Source organism: Periplaneta americana, chromosome 6 (genome assembly GCF_040183065.1).
Source record: "Periplaneta americana isolate PAMFEO1 chromosome 6, P.americana_PAMFEO1_priV1, whole genome shotgun sequence".
Classification (NCBI taxonomy): domain Eukaryota; kingdom Metazoa; phylum Arthropoda; class Insecta; order Blattodea; family Blattidae; genus Periplaneta; species Periplaneta americana.
Window position 1 is genome coordinate 135,024,037 of NC_091122.1, and position 23,119 is coordinate 135,047,155.

General features: G+C 35.3%; 1 protein-coding gene across 3 annotated transcripts in view; it reads right to left on the minus strand.

Annotated features, from left to right (window-relative positions):
- Positions 1-23,119, minus strand: part of LOC138701757 (nuclear factor NF-kappa-B p110 subunit-like) — a 116,192-nt gene that overhangs the window by 10,550 nt on the left and 82,523 nt on the right. For all 3 annotated transcript variants that reach the window (XR_011332682.1, XM_069828985.1, XM_069828984.1), the window contains exons 6-17: positions 19,556-19,694; positions 18,253-18,357; positions 17,749-17,985; positions 16,066-16,329; positions 15,642-15,770; positions 14,974-15,101; positions 14,340-14,467; positions 13,206-13,320; positions 11,217-11,433; positions 7,885-8,054; positions 7,496-7,609; positions 4,636-4,842 (exon numbers count right to left, since the gene is read on the minus strand). Coding sequence is in view for 2 of the 3 variants with exons in the window: in XM_069828985.1 (XP_069685086.1) it covers positions 4,636-4,842; positions 7,496-7,609; positions 7,885-8,054; positions 11,217-11,433; positions 13,206-13,320; positions 14,340-14,467; positions 14,974-15,101; positions 15,642-15,770; positions 16,066-16,329; positions 17,749-17,985; positions 18,253-18,357; positions 19,556-19,694 (1,953 nt within the window). In the remaining variant the exon portion in view is untranslated. The remainder of the gene's footprint in view (positions 1-4,635; positions 4,843-7,495; positions 7,610-7,884; positions 8,055-11,216; positions 11,434-13,205; positions 13,321-14,339; positions 14,468-14,973; positions 15,102-15,641; positions 15,771-16,065; positions 16,330-17,748; positions 17,986-18,252; positions 18,358-19,555; positions 19,695-23,119) is intronic.

Below are 23,119 nucleotides of genomic sequence, written 5' to 3' on the forward strand. Positions count from 1 at the left end.
CTATATTGTGAATAAATTAAGGGGTTCTCAAAAATAGGGGAACTAAGTTATATGAATATGTGGAATGCTTTCGTCAATACACTGTACAGTGAAATCTGATTTTATTTTATTTTTTTAACTAAACAGAAATATTTACACATAGAATAAAAAAATTTACAGGAGAAAGAGTTTGTCCAAAGGCTGGACTCGGGAAGAGTACCCAAAACGCTCATTGCATTTCCGCGTTGAATTGCAATACTTAAATGTTGACGCAAATAAGTAGTGCAACGACGATCACCAGTAATGGAGATCAAAATTTGGCCGATTTGAGATACCAAAACTTTAGCGTCATGACTCCAAGGATCGAAGGTCTCCACAGGAAAGGGGACAAAGATATAATTGTCTAAAAGATGAGCATATTTATTGACCTTCTTCTTCACGGCTAATTCAGCAGCAGATGCTGCGCATCTGGAGGTATTTGGCAAGTGAGATGGAGCTAGAATGTCAATGCAAGTGGAGTCCCAAATTAAAGATTTTCCTCTAGATTAACCCACAATTTGGTGAAGAATACGGAATCCACATAAAGAAACAAACAGGTCGGAATACTGTACTTCTTATTAAAGAATTATTGATGTCAAATTTAAATGTAACACTATTTTGCATTGTATTGTCATTTTTTAAACAGCTGGGCTGAAAATGTCAATTACTTCATTTTAGATGTAATTGTACAACTTTTGAAAAAGAACTTTAACAAAATATGGCTTATCTATACTAATAATAAATCTGTAGCCGAAATTTTTCTGGTAATTTTCGATTTTCCAAAAATAATTGGTCCTAACATATATAATTAACCACCCCGAAACCGAAAATCGCTTTTTTGAAATTTTTGTTTGTATATCTGTCTGTATGTTTGTTACCTTTTCATACGATAATGACTGAACGGATTTCGATGAAAATTGGAATATAAAGTAAGTTCGTTGTAACGTAGATTTTAGGCTATATGGCATTCAAAATACATTATTTAAAAGGGGGGTTATAAGGGGGCCTGAATTAAATAAATCAAAATATCTCGCTTATTATTGATTTTTGTGAAAAATGTTACATAACAAAAGTTTCTTTAAACATGATTTCTGATAAGTTGTATTCTTTGAAAAATTTTGATAGGACTGATATTTAATGAGATAAATGAGTTTTAAAATTAAAATAACTGCCATCTAAGGCGTGTATTGAAATAAAAAACAAATGACTTCGTCTATAAGGGACCTTGGGCACAACAATCGAAAGCTATGAAAGATAGCCTACAGACAATGTTTCTGTGTTTTATGAAGTAATATCGGAAGCTAAATTAACCGATTTGTATAATTAATTATTATTTCATCATTGGAAAGTGTAGTTTCTCTGGATGGACATAATGCTATAATGTTATTACAGTAACTTGTGAGTGAATTGAGGACAAGTAAGATTAAAATAGCTTCTTATGCACAGAAAACTTGATAGGTTATTCTGTATATTCATTTCCTGTATTTCTGAAAATAATGTTTATGAACATATTCATTTTTATCTCAGAGAATTAACGAACGAGAGTGTGTTGATTTAGTATGCAGTAATAGTACGTTAGCTTAGCAATCCATTATTTTATAATTCAAATTTTAACTATGCTCAATTGAATCGTGTTAAAATACATAAAATATATATGCAATAAAGGCAATGCAAAAAAATTGGGTAATGAGCCAAGCAGATTATGTTGCGCTGTTGTAAAAGCTGTTCCTCCTGAGATTCAAGAGCTCCCACAACAAATTAAAAACTTTCTAATTCGAGTACATCCATTATCAACACACTTTTTACATAATATAATATAATATAATATAATATAATATAATATAATATAATATAATATAATATAATATAATATAATATAATATAGTATAAACATAACAATAAATCTGTAGCCAAAATTTTTCTGTTAATTTTCGCTTTTCCAAAAATAATTGGTAATAACAATTAAGAAACATGTTAAAGGAATTGTCATTGCACCAAATGAGTGGTCTCTGGATCAAAATGATCGCATTTTAATATTTCAGATACAATTTAAATTAAGTAACATATTAAACGATTTATCCTTCTATCAAACACGAATGTTCCCTGGATCAAATGTCCTATTTTAATTATGTAATTACTTTATATTTATTTCTAACGGGTGCAGCGGAGCGCACGGGTACGGCTAGTACATAATAATATAACAGGTTTTATTTCCAACATCTTTCAATTGCTTCCATAGATATGCAAGGGTGACAGTATTTAATAATTTTATCCATGACCATAACGAAAAACATGCCTTTACTAAATATTTCTACGTTTGTAAAGTAGGCTTTTATTCAACATTACTTTATTTCACTAGTGAGATAAAGACTTTACCTCACAGTTTGAACTTCATCTCACAGTTCATTAGTATTTTCCTAGTACCCGGGTACACACGTATACTTTTCTATTCAACTATTACTCAAGAAGTTAATATATTAGTTACTAGATGTCACTTTCTCTACTTCTTTATTACCATTTCTTAAATAAATCTCCTTCTCTTTTCTCTATCTGCTACGTCGTAATTTGTACATTACATCCATATCTAATATGCATCTTTTTAAAATTTTGTAATAATTTACCTTTTGGGATGCGAGGAGACTTGAACCTGCGAAGTTGGGTTTATAGGATTTTAAAACAACACGTGTTAGCCAACTGAGCTAAACAGACACGATGATTAATTAAGTTTTAATATTCCTCTTAAGTTTACAGAAGTAAAATGTGAAATTATTTTAATCACATTAGTCCCGTGAAACACTTCTAAATAATCCCTGAAACTTCAAAAAGACGAAAATACATGTTTAAAGTGAAAAAATGTATATTAAAATTTTATAATTAATTATAATTTGTTATTTATCCAACGCCTTAGATACCATTCTTCACTAATCATGGCCTCCTACATCATGACCTACCTAGTACACGTATTGATTCTAAAATCCATGCCATGGGTATGTGATTACATGAGGACTTATTTTCAACATATTTTCTTTTATAAAACATAATTTTTCGTTATGGTCATGGATAAAATTACATATGGTACTTGTAAGCGTGATCTTTCCACTCGTGCAATAAAGATGCACTTACCTCACAAGTACCATAAATAACTATTTTATATTCCTATTTTCTTGGAAATCAATATCAATTGCAATCAGTGAGGGAAGTGGGGAAAAAAACCAGAGGCGGTATGCTACCCCAAAATTTTCCTCTGGCATACCTCGATTTAAAAAAAGACATACCCCCTCTCTTACAACATAGACATAAATGATGTATATAATAAATTGTTTAGAGCAGTCAGTAACGTGACTCTTTGAAGCTTATGCAACCAAGTTACTTCAGTTATTTATTAGATCATATTTTTACAATGTCCTTTGAGACTTATCATTTAAAATAATGTTAAAGCTTCAAAGTGCCTTACTTAATTATTAATAGAAAGTGCAACAAAAAATGACACAGTCACTAAATTGGCAACAATGGCCACCACAAGCCACAGACCACAGCCTTTTATACTTCAAATACTATCGTTGTAAGCATTCCAGCTTATCAAATAAGCGTGTCTAAATGCACACTGAATACAATTCCAGAAGGCTGTTTTTTAGATTTACGAAGCAAACAGATAGTACTCTTTGCTGTGAAGAAAACAAATTTTTACGATCACATTTTTGCAGTGACGGTATGTCATTTTTCACTAATGATATGTTTTCTGGCCATAGAAACCAGTGGTGGTATTCCATACCGTCACATACCATCTCACTTCCCTCATTGATTGCAATCAATCTCAAAATTAACATATTAGTGTCTTAAAAAGTTGTCAATCATTGTAGTTTGTCTCTTGCCATTGGACACAAGAGCCATTTACTTATCAACATATTCTTAAGAAATTTATAATTCTGTAAGACAATATTACACGCGACTTTACCTAAAGATCTGGTCATATTTGTATACTTACTTACTTACTACTTACTTATTGGCTTTTAAGGAACCCGGAGGTTCATTGCCGCCCTCACATAAGCCAGCTATTGATCCCTATCCTGAGCAAGATTAATCCAGTCTCTATCATCATATCCCACCTCCCTCAAATCCATTTTAATACTATCTTCCCATCTACGTCTCGGCCTCCCCAAAGGTCTTTTTCCCTCCGGCCTCCCAACTAACACTCTATGTGCATTTCTGGATTCGCCCATACGTGCTACATGCCCTGCCCATCTCAAACGTCTGGATTTAATGTTCCTAATTATGTCAGGTGAAGAATACAATACGTGCAGCTCTGTGTTGTGTAACTTTCTCCATTCTCCTGTAACTTCATCCCTCTTAGCCCCAAATATTTTCCTAAGAACTTTATTCTCAAACACCCTTAATCTCTGTTCCTCTCTCAAAGTGAGAGTCAAAGTTTCACAACCATACAGAACAACCGGTAATATAACTGTTTTATAAATTCTAACTTTTAGATTTTTTGACAGCAGACTAGATGACAAAAGCTTCTCAACCGAATAATAACATACTTGTATAACATGGATAATAAATAAGATACACAAATACCACCTTTTTAATATAAATATTAACAATTCATCAAATACTTACATCCTTCTTATTTGATGCCAAATCAAAAGATGTTTGACCATGTGACTTTTGGGCAACATTTTCACCATTCTCATCCTCAGAATCATCAATCTTCAGTTCATATTCGTCATCATCATCATCGCCACTATCTGGCTCATCCTTGATTTCCACATTGACGCCGGAATTTTTGCTTTTATCCATCACATAGTTTTCACGGCGAGGATCAGCCTAGATGCCAACACAAAAGCATATCGTAAACAAAAGGGACATTATACTGCAAAAATTTTAATTACGATTACTCCTATTGTTAATCTTATTACTTCTTCATTCCTGGAAATAAATTCTCAAACTGTAACAAGTTATTTAAATCCTCCAGCCTCTGAAAAGGCTTAAACTGTGTACTGCGTCATAATTCGACAGGTGGTGTTCTACAGGTGTGAGACATGGACACTTACCGAACAAGCCAAAAATAGGCTTAGAGTGTTTGTTGTGCATATAATTTCTGAACTACAAGGTATATTTCAAATGAAATAAACGGCAATTGACAGTCGAAGGATCAATGACCTTGATTTGGAGCAGGTGACGTCATTTAGTGTTATGCGGGAAGGAGAAGTTGAGCCACAAATTGGCAAGTCGTGGGGCAGCGTAATTCGAAAATGTGAAGCAATATAACATTCCCAGTAGTGCCAAATGATTCGTAACGAACCAGACTACAATCTCGATTGAAGTTGAGTGAAGAGACAAAATTCAAAATGTCGAGACACAAGCAGCGCAAATGGCAGCAGGTATATAAGCAACAGGTAGCAAGCTATAGAGGACGACAGTTACTATAGCAACTGATATATTTACTCTCAATACCAGGGGCGGGCCTTATGTGCTGCAGTGCTAGAGCATAATCATAATTTTTGCTCAAATAATGTATCTGCAATACCATAGTATCTGATCTATCATTTGACAATTTCCCGTGCTTATGTTCATGACGCGTTATAGAGTGTTTAGTCTTCGCTCTTTGGTGCCTCAGGGGGTATGTTGTGCTACTCAGAACTCTACATGAGAATATAGACAATTAATGCGCATGTGCGAAGCTGAAATCACTGCTCTGATTGGCTATTTTTACGCGGGAAAATGCTGTAGTCAGCTTCAGCACAACATAGCTTAGAGATTGCAAAAGCAAAACGTAAAGGAAGAATGCTTGTTTGTGGAAGAACTCGGAACTATGTACAATGTATTTGGTAATTCAAATGTCCGACTGCTGCTGCCATCTACCAGTTTTTTTAGGTTCCTCCTGGATCAGTCAGCAAGCGACGGAAAATGGAATCCCAGAAAATTGCAGCCAAGGAAGTATGTGACCGTATAATTCAGGAAACTACTCATTGTTTCCAGTCTTTAAGCTACCTAGACGCAACAAAATTGTTAAACAGCATATTTTTTTGACAATTTTTCCCATAATTTTCCTGAACGCAAACTTGAAGTTGCTGTCAACAGCTATACTGAACAAAAGAGTGGAAAGACACAACTAGGAGTTCTATATGGAAGACCTGACTTTCGAAATATAGATGGAGCTGTTCAATTGTTACAATACATAGCTTCCAACAATTCACAGGATCAATTCTGTGAAGTAACGAAGTTGTTAAATATTTTGGTTACAACACCAATGACCAATGCTGAGCCAGAAAGATATTTTTCTTGCTTGAATCGCATCACCTCACTGCCCTTGCAATACTGTCAATAGAAAAGAGTATGATGTCCAAGATGGAGGGGTTTAACGTTTAACACCAGGATAACTGAAAAGTTCTGCAGTAGGAAGGAATGTCGTATGGATTTCATATTTCGTCACTAGGCGAGTCTCAAATTAAGATAAATACATATAAGTGTATACAGTAAGTCGAAATAGAGATTGTTGCACACTCGTTATTTTGACCACCAGCCGGTACTGCTCAATACATTCAATATGGCGACTCGATATAAATAAAATTATACTTGACTACTAAATGTGAATGCATGTCTTTATTCTTATATCTTACATTCAACATCCTATCCAGAAAGATGTATTTATGCATAAAACTTGTGACTGTCTCTCCGATATAGACTACCCCGATCTTTTTCTGTCACGAAAATTCAATCAAAATAAAATTGATCATTATTAGACTGAGTTATGAAGTTCCTTGTGTACAGTATATTTCTTTAATATTCCCGTAAGGTAGAAGATTGTCTTTCTGAAATGGGGTGCTAAACACGTTATAATTTTTATACTCGACCATGCCGAAATGTAGTAATTATACACCTGGTAGCAATCCTTTAATGCATGTCATTAAAGTACACTTATTCATTAAAGTTCAGGTTTTCGATTATTCTCAGATATGCAATCGAAAGACAACGAGGGAAAAGTCACGGAGGCTGGAAATCCAATACTGTCGCAGAAGGTTATGTTCTGTTACTATAATAATTAGCGTTAATTGTAAATAATATTCAAATAAATTCAATCTGTCATCTCGTTTTTCAATTCTAAATCAATTTCCGGGTTATATCAAAATTAGTTCATGTTATTCTGCTGATTATAACAAGGTCAATGACATTATTGTTCCTCGGAAAAAATCAATACTTTCGCGTCTGCGCACATCTCACAATTTACGAGCGATGCACAAGGTCACTTTCACTCTTCAGTTAGATACGAATAAAATGAATACTTCTGAATAATTTCAAGTTAGAAATATGGTCGAGCATAAAAAGTCGTATGAAACTTGCCTATAATGGTAATTAAGACGCTCGTATGAAAATTATGAAACTCGCTTGCGCTCGTTTCATATTGTACTAAACTACTACCACCGACATAGGCATTGATCACCAGAAATGTGATGCATGTGGGAACAGCAAGTTTTACCTTATGTTTGAGAAGCAACGAGCAAAGCTCAGAGGCCTGGTCACCATCAAATGTAACAGCATAATGAAGAGCAGTGTTTCCAGGCATATTGGCAGCATTGACATCTATGTTGGTCTGGAAATAATAATGATGATAATGATAATGTATTGTATTTAACTCAACATTCTGAAGCCGGAACACTGTACTCCCTAATGGGTGTTTCAGTACCTACAAGGAATTTAGTTACATTTGCGCAGAGAGACAAGTGGATAATAATGATGATAATAATGATAATAATAATAATAATAATAATAATAATAATAATAATAATAATAATAATAATAATAATAATAATAATAATAATAATACCACCACCAATCTAAAATGTACGCATAAGTACTTATACTTACATGTTGCAGAAGGTATCTAGCAATGTCCACGCTTCCTTCTTCAACTGCAATATGCAGTGCAGTGCGTTCTAATGACGTATCCTTCTTGTTTACATCTGCATTAGCTTGCACAAGTTTCTTAACTGCCGACAGACTTTTTGTTCTCGCTGCTATATGTAGAGGTGTACAGCCTAAGATGTACAAAAAGAAAATAAAGTCAAATATTCTATCATCTGTAAAACTCAATTTTCATCAACTTTCAAAATGTTCTTATTCCTTCTGTAACATCGACTAAATTCATGATAATCAGATCTGTGAGCACATTACAGTGACTGTACTTCGTCTCATTATTTTATTTGGTTGGTTGTTTTCTAATGCTAGGCGTTTGACAATAAAGTCATTTGACTTCTTGCATTCCAATATTTTTCAAAGATATTATCATGGTCAGCCACTGAAGCACAGATTTTGAGGTGTTCCGAATCCATTTCTTGGTTTGAGTTGCACAATGGGCAGTTAGGGGACTGATATATTCCAATTCTATGCAGGTGTTTGGCCAAACAATCATGGCCTGTTGCCATCTAAATGCAGCTACAGACGATTTTCGTGGTAAATTGGGAATTAACTGTGGATTATGATGCAGAGAGTTCCATTTTATATTTTATTTTATGGACAATAGCAGATGGAGGAATGGTGAAATTTTAATAATAATAATAATAATAATAATAATAATAATAATAATAATAATAATAATAATAATAATAATAATAATAATAATAATAATTCTTTATTTATACTGGCAGAGTTAAGGCCATAGGGCCTTCTCTTACACTCTACCAGGTCACAAAGTATACAAGCAGTTCAAATTTAACAAAATTCTTCTTGAGAAGCAACGAACGGGAAACAGGAGTCCTCAGAGGAAATATGACCATAGTCTTTGTCCACCACATATTTCACCTGGACTTGCCAGAATTTTAACCAGGATCTCTGAAGCGGAAAATATAATTAATGTTATTGCAATATGGCATATGGCTCATCTATAAAATGCTGGGAAACGAGAATGCGGATGCTTTAGCAAAGAAGGGCAGCACTGCTACTTACAGACCTGTTACTAAATCTACCTATTACTCTGTGAAAAGATTAATTAAATCTACATACTTAGACTTCAACGAACAAAATTTGATAACACAATCTCAAGGGAAAAAATGGAGCTCTCTGCATCATAATCACAATTAATCGTCTGTAGCCGCATTTAGATTGGCAACAGATCATGACTGTTTAGCCAAACACCTGCATAGAATTATTGGAATACATCAGTCCCCTAACTGCCCACTGTGCAACTCAAACCAAGAAATGGATTCGGAATACCTCAAAATCTGTGCTTCAATGGCTGACCATGATAATATCTTTGAAAAATATTGGAGTGCAAGAGGTCAAATGACTTTATTGTTAAACGCCTGGCATTAGAAAACAACAACAAAATGCTGCCAAAAATATCCGAGAATTTGAATATCCTGTGCAAACCAGTAGCGGTATACGAAGCTATACTGCTAGATGTCTCTTGTTGTATTCTTCAACAACTAGTCTGTCAACTGGCGTCTTTAAAAGTGCACATGTTTTCGATTGCCTGTGTTCTTGTGTTTCTGCGATTTTCGAAAATTTCTCTTTTCTTCTATACTGTCCATTCATAAACCACAAAAGAAGTAAATTAAAATCATCAGTACCAGTTGCAGAAGACACAGCTCTGCAGTATATATTGACTACAGCCCATCTCTGGCTACTAGCAACGGGCATCTATAATGAACACCGATCAAAATACCCCTCATTTCTCGTTAAGGATGGCAACTGAATGGACTACAGTGGACTGTAATGGACTTTATGTTGTCAGCAAACAGCTGGATACATTAAGAAGATTGATTGAAATTTGTCTCACCTGGTTAGGCTGCTGACGGGAAGTTTTACTGCAGTGTTTTGAGATGTCTGAGGGAAAATGTGAAGTTTCATTGCAGTGTTTTGAGATGTCTGAGGTAAAATGTGAAGTTTTACTGCAGATTTGAGATGTCTCAGGAAAAATGTGAAGTTCTGATGTCTGAAGGAAAATGTGAAGTTTTACTGCAGTGTTTTGAGATGTCTGAGGGAAAATGTGAAGTTTCATTGCAGTGTTTTGAGATGTCTGAGGTAAAATGTGAAGTTTTACTGCAGATTGAGATGTCTGAGGAAAAATGTGAAGTTCTGATGTCTGAAGGAAAATGTGAAGTTTTACTGCAGTGTTTTGAGATGTCTGAGGGAAAATGTGAAGTTTCATTGCAGTGTTTTGAGATGTCTGAGGTAAAATGTGAAGTTTTACTGCAGTTTTTTGAGATGTCTGAGGGAAAATATGTCTGAGGTAAAATGTGAAGTTTTACTGCAGTGTTTTGAGATGTCTGAGGGAAAATGTGAAGTGTAAACAGCCTGAGAAGTAGAAGAACAGAGACAATGTGCTGCACGTACTTGACTTACTATAAGGAACTTCCTGGAAAAAATTAATATGACCACTGTCCCTCCTCACCCACCTGCCTACTAGCCTAACCTGGCCCTTGTGATTCCACCTCTTCCCTAAAATGAAACTCAAAAGGAAAGGAAGGCGTTTTGACTCTACTGAAAAGATCAGAACAGAATAGCAAAAAGTGCTGAACATGCTAATGCTAGCAATCTTTAATGAATGCTTCCAAAAACGAGAAAATCGCTGAAACCGTTGAATACAAGCCCAAGATGACTGTGGAAATTAAGACAAAGTACTGGTAAGTTTCAATGTTTTTATGAGCAAATCTCTGGTATTTTGGGTAACACCTCGTATTCAGAAATCTGGTTCTACCAGTATAAATTACAAAAAGATGTTATCTTGTCACAGAATAAATCCTACAGTGCTCATGGGCTATGTTAGATGTTTAAAAGACCAGATTTTGAGCCATATTGGAATCTATTTCTTCGCTAGTTTAATCTCCACAGTAGTCAACCCCTGAATATATGTGTTCTCATGCTAGGATAACGGAATTAAACAGAGAATAAAAGAAAAAAATAGGCAGAAAAGGAGAGAAAGAAGAAGGAAGGGGAGAAGAAGGGAGAGAAAAATAAATGATCATTTCTCGATGAAATTAATCTCTGCTAGGCTCCTAGAGAGTATTGAATACCGCTTAAGTTGCCCAAAATTTAGAAATGATATTCGTAAACTTTTCCAGGTTAGCATGATTCAGGAAGGTCTGGAGATATAGTATAACTATCAACCAAGCAATCACAAGGAAGTTGTCAGAATATTTAATCATTCTAATATATTATAGCTCGCACTTGAAGTGCATGAGATTTTTTGGCACACTTACCTTCATAGTTGATGAGATCACAGTCAATGTTGTTGCTGTAACGGGAGTAGTTCTCTTTGCAAAGAAGTTCAGAAATGCATTCATCTCGATCTGATGATACAGCTACATGGAGGGGTGAATTCCCTTCCTTGTTCACACTGTTTGGGTTTGCACCGATGGCAAGTAATGTTTTCACAGTGTCTGGCTGATTCTGTATAACTGCCAGGTGAAGAGGAGTCTGTCAAAATACAAAATTATACGTACAGTAGTCTCTTCTGATGTGTACAGATATACAACCATTAACACTCAGTTACTGACTGCGCGCGCACACGCACACGCACACGCACACACAAATATACAGAGTGTTACTTACTTACTTACTTACAAATGGCTTTGAAGGAACCCGCAGGTTCATTGCCGCCCTCACATAAGCCGCCATAGGTCCCTATCCTGTGCAAGATTAAGCCACTCTCTATCATCATATCCCACCTCCCACAAATCCATTTTAATATTATCCTCTCATTTACATCTCGGCCTCCCCAAAGGTCTTTTTCCCTCTGGTCTCCTAACTAACACTCTATATGCATTTCTGGGTTCGCCCATACGTGCTACATGCCCTGCTCATCTCAAACGTCTGGATTTAATGTTCCTAATTATGTCAGGTGAAGAAAACAATGCGTGCAGTTCTGTGTTGTGTAACTTTCTCCATTCTCCTGTAACTTCATCCCTCTTAGCCCCAAATATTTTCGTATGAACCTTATTCTAGTTCTTTTGCTACTAATGTTACCCCTTCTGTTCTATAAAGAATAGTTACGTTCCACGTACCAAATCTCATAATCTTATTCCTTTGCTGTGGTCGTGCCAGAGAAACAGTCCCATTCCAAGGCTTATTGCATGGATTCGTAACAAGCTGTTTTTTTACGGTGATGGGTTGTTAGCCCTTCGTCCAACCCCCAAGCTGGAGGACCGCCCCTCATCAGCTATCCACAACTGCTTATTCAATATATTCGGAGCTACCCTCCATATCTGGAGGTCGTCTCCTCTATCCGCAACCTGAGGACGTGCCATGCCGTGGTGATAGGGACCCACAATACATGGAATATACAGTGTTTTAAAAAAAAAATATATATATATATATATATATATATATATATATATTCCATATATTGAGAGGAGGTACTGTCTGACTGAATGGTTATGCTGCAGCATCGTCGAAACAGGAGAAATCACGTGACAGTTACTTACGTAACAGGCCTTTTTCTTCAAATTATTTTAAGGAGATATATAATATTACGCACACTTCTAATTCCGTACAGCGAATATTTTCAGCAAAATCCTAACAGCTCAGTTACTAGCTTCACAAAGGGACCAGCAGAAATGGGTGGGGGAGGGGGGGACTGAGATGCGATGTAACCACTTGGTCTGACAGTAGTATAGTGTGTTAAAAAAAAGCAATCCATATTTTGTGAGAAGGTAGTATGCACCAAAACAAGACAGGCAATTCGTTTGCTATGAAATAATGATATCTTGCACCATTTGTGTGCCTGATATGGAGGAGTGAGTATTGCAATGCTGGCCCCCATCAATGATGTGCAAGCACTACAGAAGAACATCATCAATGCTTGCCAGCACATTTGAGACCAACCAGGAGTGTTTCTAAGAGTGCATGTTTCTTTAAGACGTACGGCAGAAGGATGCATTACTATGAACAGATATCACATTGAGCACCTCCTATAGCAATAGTGCTCATAGCTCTTAAGGTGTGAATTTTAGGACCCGTGTTAGAATTTTTTTCTCTTGTTTTGGTGCATACTACCTCCTCTCAAAATATGGAATACTTTTTTTTAAGACCCTGTATAAACCAAAAGATCATATGGAACTATTTCATATATTTCAAGTACTAATAAAAAGCAACGATAAAAATTTACAAAAATGTATACTGAAGTGAAAGGAAAAGAAAGAAATATTGCAGGAATTAATAAATTCTAGTTTATACTTCAGAATACTGACCTCATCCTTTCTGTTGTGTTCATTAATAATCATCCTGTACTGTCCTTTGCCAAGAACAGTGAACATCTGTTTCAGAAGATCCCGCATGCCAAACAAGATTGCACAATGGAGAGGACTGTAAGGAAAGATATTTCACAATATAAACGTGACAAGATACTCATCGAATCTGTGTAACTACATCAAACATTATGCTATTCATGATTGTTCTTGTGATAATGGTTTGGTTAGTAGGTTATTTTACGACGCTTTATCAACATCTGAGGTTATTTGGCATCTGAATGACATGAAGGTGATAATACCGGTGAAATGAGTCCGGAGTCCAGCACCTAAAGTTATCCAACATTTGCTCATAGTTGGGTTGAGGGAAAACCCCGGAAAAAACCTCAACCAAGTAACTTACCCCAACCGAGAATCGAACCCGGGCCAACTGGTTTTACGGCCAGACGTGCTAACAGTTACTCCACAGGTAATTTGGTTTGGAGTGTAAGTACGTCTTGAGTTGAAGTAAAATGTTGATATTTCTTTTCACTTCTGTTTTTATACTCCCCAAATTTAAATTTAAGAAGGCAGAGCCTTCTCTTTATTTACTTCGTAATTGCTTTCTAATTTCAAAAGACCTAGGCTCGAGACATCAATGCAATTGGTAGTTGAAACGACTGAAACATCAATATGATGCTAGAGATTTGTTTGATTGTCAACTGATCCCCTTCCTATAAATTCAATGTAATATTTTTACTTATCATTAAAATTAAAATTAATGAAACAGAATCAATCATGGTGGTGATGGTAATTATGATGATGATTTTTTTATTGGGTTATTTTACGACGCTGTATCAACATCTAGGTTATTTAGTGTCTGAATGATATGAAGGTGATAATGCCGGTGAAATGAGTCCAGGGTCCAGCACCGAAAGTTACCCAGCATTTACTCCTATTGGGTTGAGGGAAAACCCCGGAAAAAACCTCAACCAGGTAACTTGCCCCGACCGGGATTCAAACTTGGGCCATCTGGTTTCGCAGCCAGACACGCTGACCGTTACTCCACAGGTGTGGACATGATGATGATGATTATGAATTGTCATTAACTCATTAGAAAATGAATACCACAATTTATAATTAGACAATGGTTCTTACCTATCCCCATCTTCTTTTTTCCTTGAGAAAATTTCACGCACTTTTGATTCTAATACATTTGCAGATGGTTTCTCTAGCAGTATTTCATTCAGCCTAGCCACTGCCCACCTCGCCAGCTGATCACCTTCCTATAAATTTAATGTAATTATGTTAACATTTAAATTAAAATTAGTGTAACAACAACAACTGTAATGATGACGATAATGATGGTGATGATGATGATGATTATGATGATGATGATGATAATAATAATAATAATAATAATAATAATAATAATAATAATAATTTGACTCACGAACTTTAAAGTTAATTCATTGACACATCATTTACATTGTACCGTCTACTGGCACAATAATTTCATTCAGACACATTCTATTTGGTATACAAGCCTTGTTATGAGTAGACAGGTTGCCTTTTGTATCATACCGGTAAACCACAGCTTTTGATACTAATGCAATTACGGGGACATAGTGTACACACTGACAATAATAGACTTGTAAAAGAAAAACTCATTCCAGACAAAGAACTTAGTATCCAATTAACACGTTTTTTGTGTATGCAAAAATATTTAAAATTCTGTAGCAAATATGACTAAATAAATATTAATATTATGTAATGGTGTAGTTGTAGTTACCATATTTGTTTCCTTTCGAGTGCTAGTATTGATGCGGATATCTTTCTTTACTTCGTCTTCTATTGATACCCGACTCAGCTTGGCAGCAACGGAAGTATCTATTACCCGTTCCCGAAGCAATTGTGGAACTGCAAAAAGTTCAAATGAGAACATATTACATAAATACATAAAAAATAATCTTAATATGATAGAATCTAATTTGGCTTTGACATATCCAACTGATCAAGTTTCACTCAAACATAAATTTCTGACAAAAGAACAAATATAGTATAAGCTGTAATTTCATCATCTGAATACCAAAAGTTTTATTACATAAACAGAAACTTAAAATCTTTTAGCTTCACTTCCTTCAATCATAACTATCTTGCTATAACGTAAATGTTAAAGGGGTAGTGAAAAAAAAAAAAAAAAAAAAAAAAAAAAAATATATATATATATATATATATATATATTTTTGCATATGTTGTAGACAACATCGAGCTGTTGACAGCCCTGACAACTGTAATTCAAAATATCAAATGGTTCTCAAAATACGAGAAAAGGAATTTTGTCCGCCACTGCTGCTGACGTCACATTGCTGCTGCACCCATGGCTTGCGTTGAAAATCATTTCATAAAAATGTCTACAGTAAAACTTTGATGAAATAATCTACATCACAGATCAGTTACCTCGTTTCTTTGCTTTAATTCTGCTGCCGCCATCTGTACTAATGTCCATTGACGTCACATCTCTTGGGAATGGTCCATCTCTTTGGAAAACTTCATTCTCAAATGTTTCTGCATATGTAGAACCCAAACCTTAAACATCAATGACAAAGGTATAGAAAAAGACGGCATATGTAAGGTGTCCTATCCTTCATAGTTTAGAATAAATGAAATTACAATAATTCTAAGCTCGTGAGAACTAAAAATAATTAGTGAAGTAATGAGTTAAAGTGAAGTAAAATAAGAAAAATCATAAATGAAAACTGTTGTGAATAAGAAGATAATCTAATAAAGAGGCAGTTTTTATTAACTATGAAACTTAGGAAGAAGAAAATTAACATTCTATGCACAGCTAAAAATCACAAAAGGAAACTATACTCGATCTTACTTGAATAGGACAGATTTTTGATGAAGTCTTTAAATTCACTTGAGTTCATCCCATTAGGTGTAGTATCCTCAGCTAGCACTGCTTCAAACAGGTCGGGTGGTGTCTCAATGTTGCTCAAATCGAAATCGGAATCGGTATTGGCCAAAGGATGATGTGTATTTACCGCTGATTGCCCAAGCAGTGGATTATTGAAAATCTGACCTTGAACCACAGCCACGGGAATGTCGTCTGTCTGTGAAGTCCTCTGACGTTTCCTGGCTCGACCTATAACAAACAATGCTTCCTAAGTCGATATTTCACTGCCAATTCAATTGTACAGAAAATCAAAATTCCTTTTGAATGTTATGCATTAATGGAGGCTTTTTTTTTTTTACGAAAGAATTATCTCTTAGTACGCACATCTTTCATAAAATGAAGAGAATCCGCATAAAAAGAAATTTGGTAATAAGTTGTGTCTTTTTATTGGGTTGTTGTTGTTGTTGTTATTGTTATTGTTATTGTTATTGTTATTGTTATTATTATTATTATTATTATTATTATTATTATTATTATTATTATTATTATTATTATTAAAATCTCAGGTTATTTAGCGTCTGAATGAAATGAAAGTGATAATGCCAGTGAAATGAGTCTGGGGTCCAGTAACCGAAAGTTACCCAGCATTTGCTCGTATTGGGTTGAGGGAAAAACCCGGAAAAAATCTCAATCAACTAACTTGCCCCGAATGGGATTCGAACCCGGGCCATTTGGTTTCCTGGTCAGACGCGTTAGGTGTGGACTTTTGTCCTTGGCTTGAATAATTTCACTCTTCATGCTACAGAATAAATCAGCAGTTCTTAAAATATACCAGTTAAAAATAAATTTAATTTCCAACTTAACCTCAAAAAATTGGATTAATATAGAAATATTGCTGACAAACCCTTATTTTCATAGTATATCAATTATAGTATTACATAAAATCTTACACAAAAATTCATGGCTTTATCTTAACACAGAATTAAAGAAGTCATTAATAAACAAATCAATATACAGAGTGTTCCAGAGACTTTCTTAATAACTTAGAGGGGTGGCAGAGGTGATCAATATCAACAATTTTGATATAGGAACCCTTGTTCGGAAACATTTAATTTGGTAGTTTGATCTAAGTTACCGTGTGGGCGAGAAGTTACCATACTTCTCCACAACAATGCAATCAAATTTAATAATCCAATGCATACAACACAAAATACGAGCGAAACACTGAGTCAGAGGAGTGTAGCAGACAATTCAGTTGTGTTGTAGCAAGCAGTTACCGGTACTCCTTGAAGAGCTATTAATTATTGTTAAATGTACTGTTTGAAAACAATAAATTAGAGTGAATTTCTATATTCGAAATATTAAAATATATGGTCATCTCTACATTACTGTATTCTGTGGATATGATTGAATATTAAGAAATATTTCTATTGACTTTAAACACACAACAGAATCCTCTTATGAAATAACTAACTAGGCTACTTGACTTGACAAACTCATAATGTAACCACACACAACTTGTGCACAATGAAGAAAATGGAAAATAAATACTTCATCACCAATTACATTATTAATCGGAAAGAGTCCATAAGAGAATTGGTAATTAAATAAACAGACGTTTCAAAATGCCACCACAGAAATAAAGACCAAGCCGCACTTCTATTATACCTGTCTTTTCTGATGGTTTGTAGGCAAACTTAATAGGTTCACTACAGTCGCCATCTGTAGGACGGTACAGCTGCAAGAAAACGTCCACAGTCTTGTCAATTTCCGTGTCACGATATGGTGGCGTTCGGAACACTATGGCATATTGATGGTGCACGTCCAGTTCCGAAAACTTGCCGAAGTCACACCACACTTCATTGTCCTCGTCATCCAACTCAAAGAACTTTATCTTGATGTTTTCTAGATTGGAAAAGAATCAAAGCAAAGCTTTTATTCACACATGTAAGGAATCAAACATAGAATGAAACTGAATCCATTAAATATGGAGAAGCCGAAACTCATTTTATGTCATAGAAAGATATTAACATTTATAACAAAAATTATGTTAAAAAACTTAATCTTAGCAAAACCACAATTAGTGTACGTAAATATAATACTGAAGACTACAAATTTCAGGAAAATGACTGGTGACATATTTTCAATGAAATTAATATGCACTATACTTACTTTTTCCAACTTTTTCAACCAAAATGAAAACCTCTTCATTGCCTAAACAACTACTAACATGTTTGTCAATACGGCAGATTTTAAGCTCTCCAGTAAGGGCACTCTCTGAAACAGTAAACAACAATCACTACTGTGATGTTTTTTCTTTGGGGGAAGGGGGGGTTGAAAGTTGGCCTATAAATAAAAGCTTAGATACTGTTGGATTTTTAATGTTTGGCTCAATATTTTTGGGCAAAAAGGATAAAGGAACAAAGAAACGAACCTGTTAGGTTTCAAGAGACAATTTACCTAATAATGTAGCCTAATAATTTCGAAATGTCAGAGAAATTATATTCAGTACATAATAGAAACACATATATTCGTCACAAACCATGAAATCTTGAAATATCGAGAGTACACATTTTCGACAGAAGAAGGATGTACGGTAAATGTACTTATATTTGTTACTGTTGCTCCAATATATTTGAATTTTTCCACCTCTTCAAAGGATAAATTTCCAATTTTTATATTTCCACTTCGTACTATGTTCTAGTCCTCAGACGTAATCATAAACTTTGTATTTTCGATATTTACTTTCAAACATCTTTTAACTTGCTTCAAGTAAAATTCCCGTGTTTTCCCTAATAGTTTGTGGATTTTCTCCTAACTTTCACATCATCTGCATAAACAAGCAGTTGATGTAACCCATTCAATTCCAAACCCTCCCAGTTGTCCTGACTTTCCTAATAGCATATTCTAGAGCAAAGTTAAAAAGTAAAGATGATAATATAACTCCTTGCTTTAGTTCGCAGTGAATTGGAAAAACATCAGACAGAAACTAGCCCATATGGACTTTGCTATACGTTTTACTGAGACACATTTTAATTAATTTAACTAATTTCTTTGGGATATCAAATTCAATAAGAATATTATATAAAACTTGCCTCTTAACAGAGTCTTAGCCTATGCCTTTTTGAAATCTATGAATAATTGATGTACCGCGTTCTTATACTCCCATTTTTTCTCCAACATCTCTCGAATACAAAAATTTTCTCTAGTATTTATTAAATAAACGCTAAATAAACTGTCATTTGATACCGCTCCTATATTTTGTGAATAACAAGAAAATACTACGCACGAACAAATTTTGCTCAACACTTTTATATAATATTACATAAATATAAATCAGGTATATGGTATATTTTATATTATAATCGTATGTTTTGTGTTCTATACATATCCATTGTATCATGAATGAAACAATTAATTCAGAATTGTATGAGCACTACAAAATGTCACTTTTTACTAATGTCAGTGTACTTACTCATGTTATTGATAGACGAAGAGAATTCAGGCATGCAGATAGGCTGCATAACTCCATTCTCTCTGACAAATGCCTCAAAGCACAGAGACACGCTGTTCAGATTCATCTTTTTCGCTTCAGCCTCGGCTTCAGCACGAATCTGAAACAGAAGACGAAAGACAAAGAAAACTAAGTGGACGTGTTACTAACGAAGTTTCAAATTTACAGACATGCTCTAGACACCCCAAACAAATTTCAATAAAAAGTTAATAATTAATTTCCGGCATACCCTGTGAGAGATCATCAGCTTGAGTATATTTAAATTAAAACTAATATTATTCCATCATATGACTTACTTTAATGTAAATCATATAATTATATATTTACATTATATTTATTATTAAAACTGTAAATCTATAATTGTATGATTTACATTAAAAATAAGTCATATGAAGGAATAATATTCTTTTTAATTTAATATTTGACTTATTGGAATCCTGTAAAAATGAACTCAAAATCTGAGTATATTTTGTCCGAGTACATACATTCGGTTTCTCTACCACTCCCATTTTATTACTAATCCCTGACTACTACATTATCACATATTCACGGACTGATTAGACTACATTTAAAGGAATCGATGATGATGATGATGATGATGATGATGATAAAAATAATAACAATATCCCGGTCCCCGTCCTCTATGTGGTTTAAAAAGACACGAACGTTGCATGAAATAAATTGGACAAACAAGGCAAGGAAAAAAATACAATCTATCAGTTGAGTCTCATTAAAATATATACATTACTCTGCAGCAAGTATCAGCCGCTATGGTAACTCAGTGCTAGAAAGCAGGCTTATTCCAGAAACTCGAGTTCAATCCCAAACTTTGACTTGTGGAGGATAAATCAACAATTACAATGGATTTACAGTCATGGTCGAAAGATTATGGCATCTCCCTAAAAATGTACATACGTATATATCTGGTAAATTTTAGAAAATAGTGCATAGGCCGACTCTATACACTATATAGACGACTGGAATGAGTACATTTTTATGCAAAAAATGAAGATCAATAATTAGAAGTCGTATTTATGAAACTCGTAATTTTTTTACATAACAACACATTCTAAAAAATATTATTTTCGTACTAATATATACCTCTTAATCTCACTGCAGTGACCTAAAAATAATATTAATACCCTAATTAACAAAACCAACCATAATTAAGACTTTTCCTCCACTTTATTTCGAAACACATCCGAAAACAAAAAAGAAGGAAAATAAAAGTAGCCACGAAAACTGTATTATTCCTTGCAAAAAAATAGTTTTCCTGTTTGTATTGCTAGGAGTTTTCCCACAAATATTTTGTTCGGCTATCTTTTTCGCATCATAACAACAAGCTCGCACTCTTTCTGGCATCGAGTTTATCAAATATTGCGCATACTATAATTTGTAGTATTTAGAAAATCCCAACTTGCTCCCAGTTGTGTTTTCAGATTTTGTAAGTTTGAGATTTGGTGTTATATAAAGCTATCTCAAGAGATTTCCAGACATTTTCTATACGGCTATGATCAGGGCTTGCAAGTCAGGAGAATAGCAGGACACCATACCCACTAAATATACCACTTACTTTAACGTGAAGTATGACAGAGTGCAATGTCTTGTTGATATAACCACACCTTTCTTCACCTCATAAATTTCTTCTTCGATGCTCATAAACTCTTTCGAAAATAATGTTATTTTTGTCACCACAGACCACAATTACTTTTCTTGAATATGACGTCGGTAGGTGATCATGATCACCATTACGTTGAATGCACCTCAACCCAATATGAGCAAATGCTGGGCAACTTTCGGTGTTGGACCCCGGACTCATTTCATCGGCATTATCACCTTCATCTCATTCAGACGCTAAATAACCTAAGATGTTGATAAAGCGTCGTAAAATAACCTACTAAAAAAATTCAAGCGCCAAATGAACCCCTGCTTCACACGATTTCGCATGTGCAAGGAAATTTCCTGCACAGTTTCTCGTATCAGATTCTTACGGTCAGCCAGTGTTACACGGAGGACGTGTAACGAACTCTCGAAAGTTCAGGTACGCCCATAGAAAGAAATCAGGGGTGGTTAAGTCCGACGACCTAGCCGGCTAATTAATGTCTCCATCCGAAAATCAATCGGCCGCGAAAAACAGGCTGTAAGACAGCCATGGACTTGCGGGCCGTATGAGCTGTTGCCCGTACTGTTGGAAGCTGCGTGCTTGGCGGGCCTTCCCAACTCGCGCAGGGGTCCGCCGTGTCCTTGGATGCCCTGTGCTTTTTATCCATTTAAGGCAGGCCTGCAGAACTGTAGCTCTTGAGAGCGACTGCTTTCCTCCCCTCTTTTACCCCACCCACCTTTTCTACCTGTGCGGTCACGGCGTTCTAGTTACGCTCGGCTGCATTCATTCTCGGGGCGGAAGTCGATCATCCCCAATACAAGTTGAGTGAGGCTGACGTCATAGTTCCCCTACTTTGCGAGTTCTGCAGGCCTGATTTAAGGCAGGATGCAGTGCCACGGAATCATTCCATCCATCTTACAATCGTTCAATAATCAGGAACTCCCCTGTAACGTCCCAGACCGAAATGGCGACAAAAGATTCTTTGCATTGTGATGGGAGACTCATTATTTTTAAACAGCGAAAGCGTGGTGCTCTCCAGAACAAAAGGGCAGTCCTTCCCCACTCCAGTCCACATAGTTATTCCGTGCAGGTTTACAGAACTGCAGTACTACACGACTCAAATCAGTCTATTCAATTTGCCCAACCATGTACTACTACTACTACTACTACTACTACTACTACTACACTACTGTGCTCGGTTGAGATGATAAAGCTTCTTAACGGTCACTAGATGTATTCGTACTACTGGGTTTCTTCCTGGAATTGTATGCATAATTCTGTAGTGCTAGGGAAAAGTGGTACAAGTAAAAAATGTTAATTTTACAGAAGAAGGAAAAAACTGTCTTCACACTGGTTAATGTCGATTTGATTTTCTTCTGTATGAATTATTCTAATTTTGAGAAAGACTTATGTCTCTTTTCCCAAGCGAGCAGATGTTCCGTAAGTTGTCAATAAATTATTAAAAAAAAAATTGTGGAAACTGACTTATGCCATTTTTCCCAAGCACTGCAGAATTGATATCAAACTATAAAGGCAGAAGACGCACGCGCGCACTTACACATACACAAAAAAACACACTCACCCTCACTGCAGTGAGTAAATATACAGTACTTAATAAATATATGGAATCATCTAACAAGTAACATAATTTTTCTGGAAAACCAATATGGCAACAATCATGAATATGAGCAAATGCTGGGTAACTTTCGGTGCTGGACCCCGGACTCATTTCACCGGCATTATCACCTTCATCTCATTCAGACGCTAAATAACCTAAGCTGTTGATAAAGCGTCGTAAAATAACCTACTAAAAAAAACATTCATGAATTACGCGTGTGTGAGAGGGGGGGGGGTGCGCGCGCGCGCGTGTGTGTGTGTGTGGTGGATTGAATCTTCTGTCAGCAAAATTGAAATTATTGTAA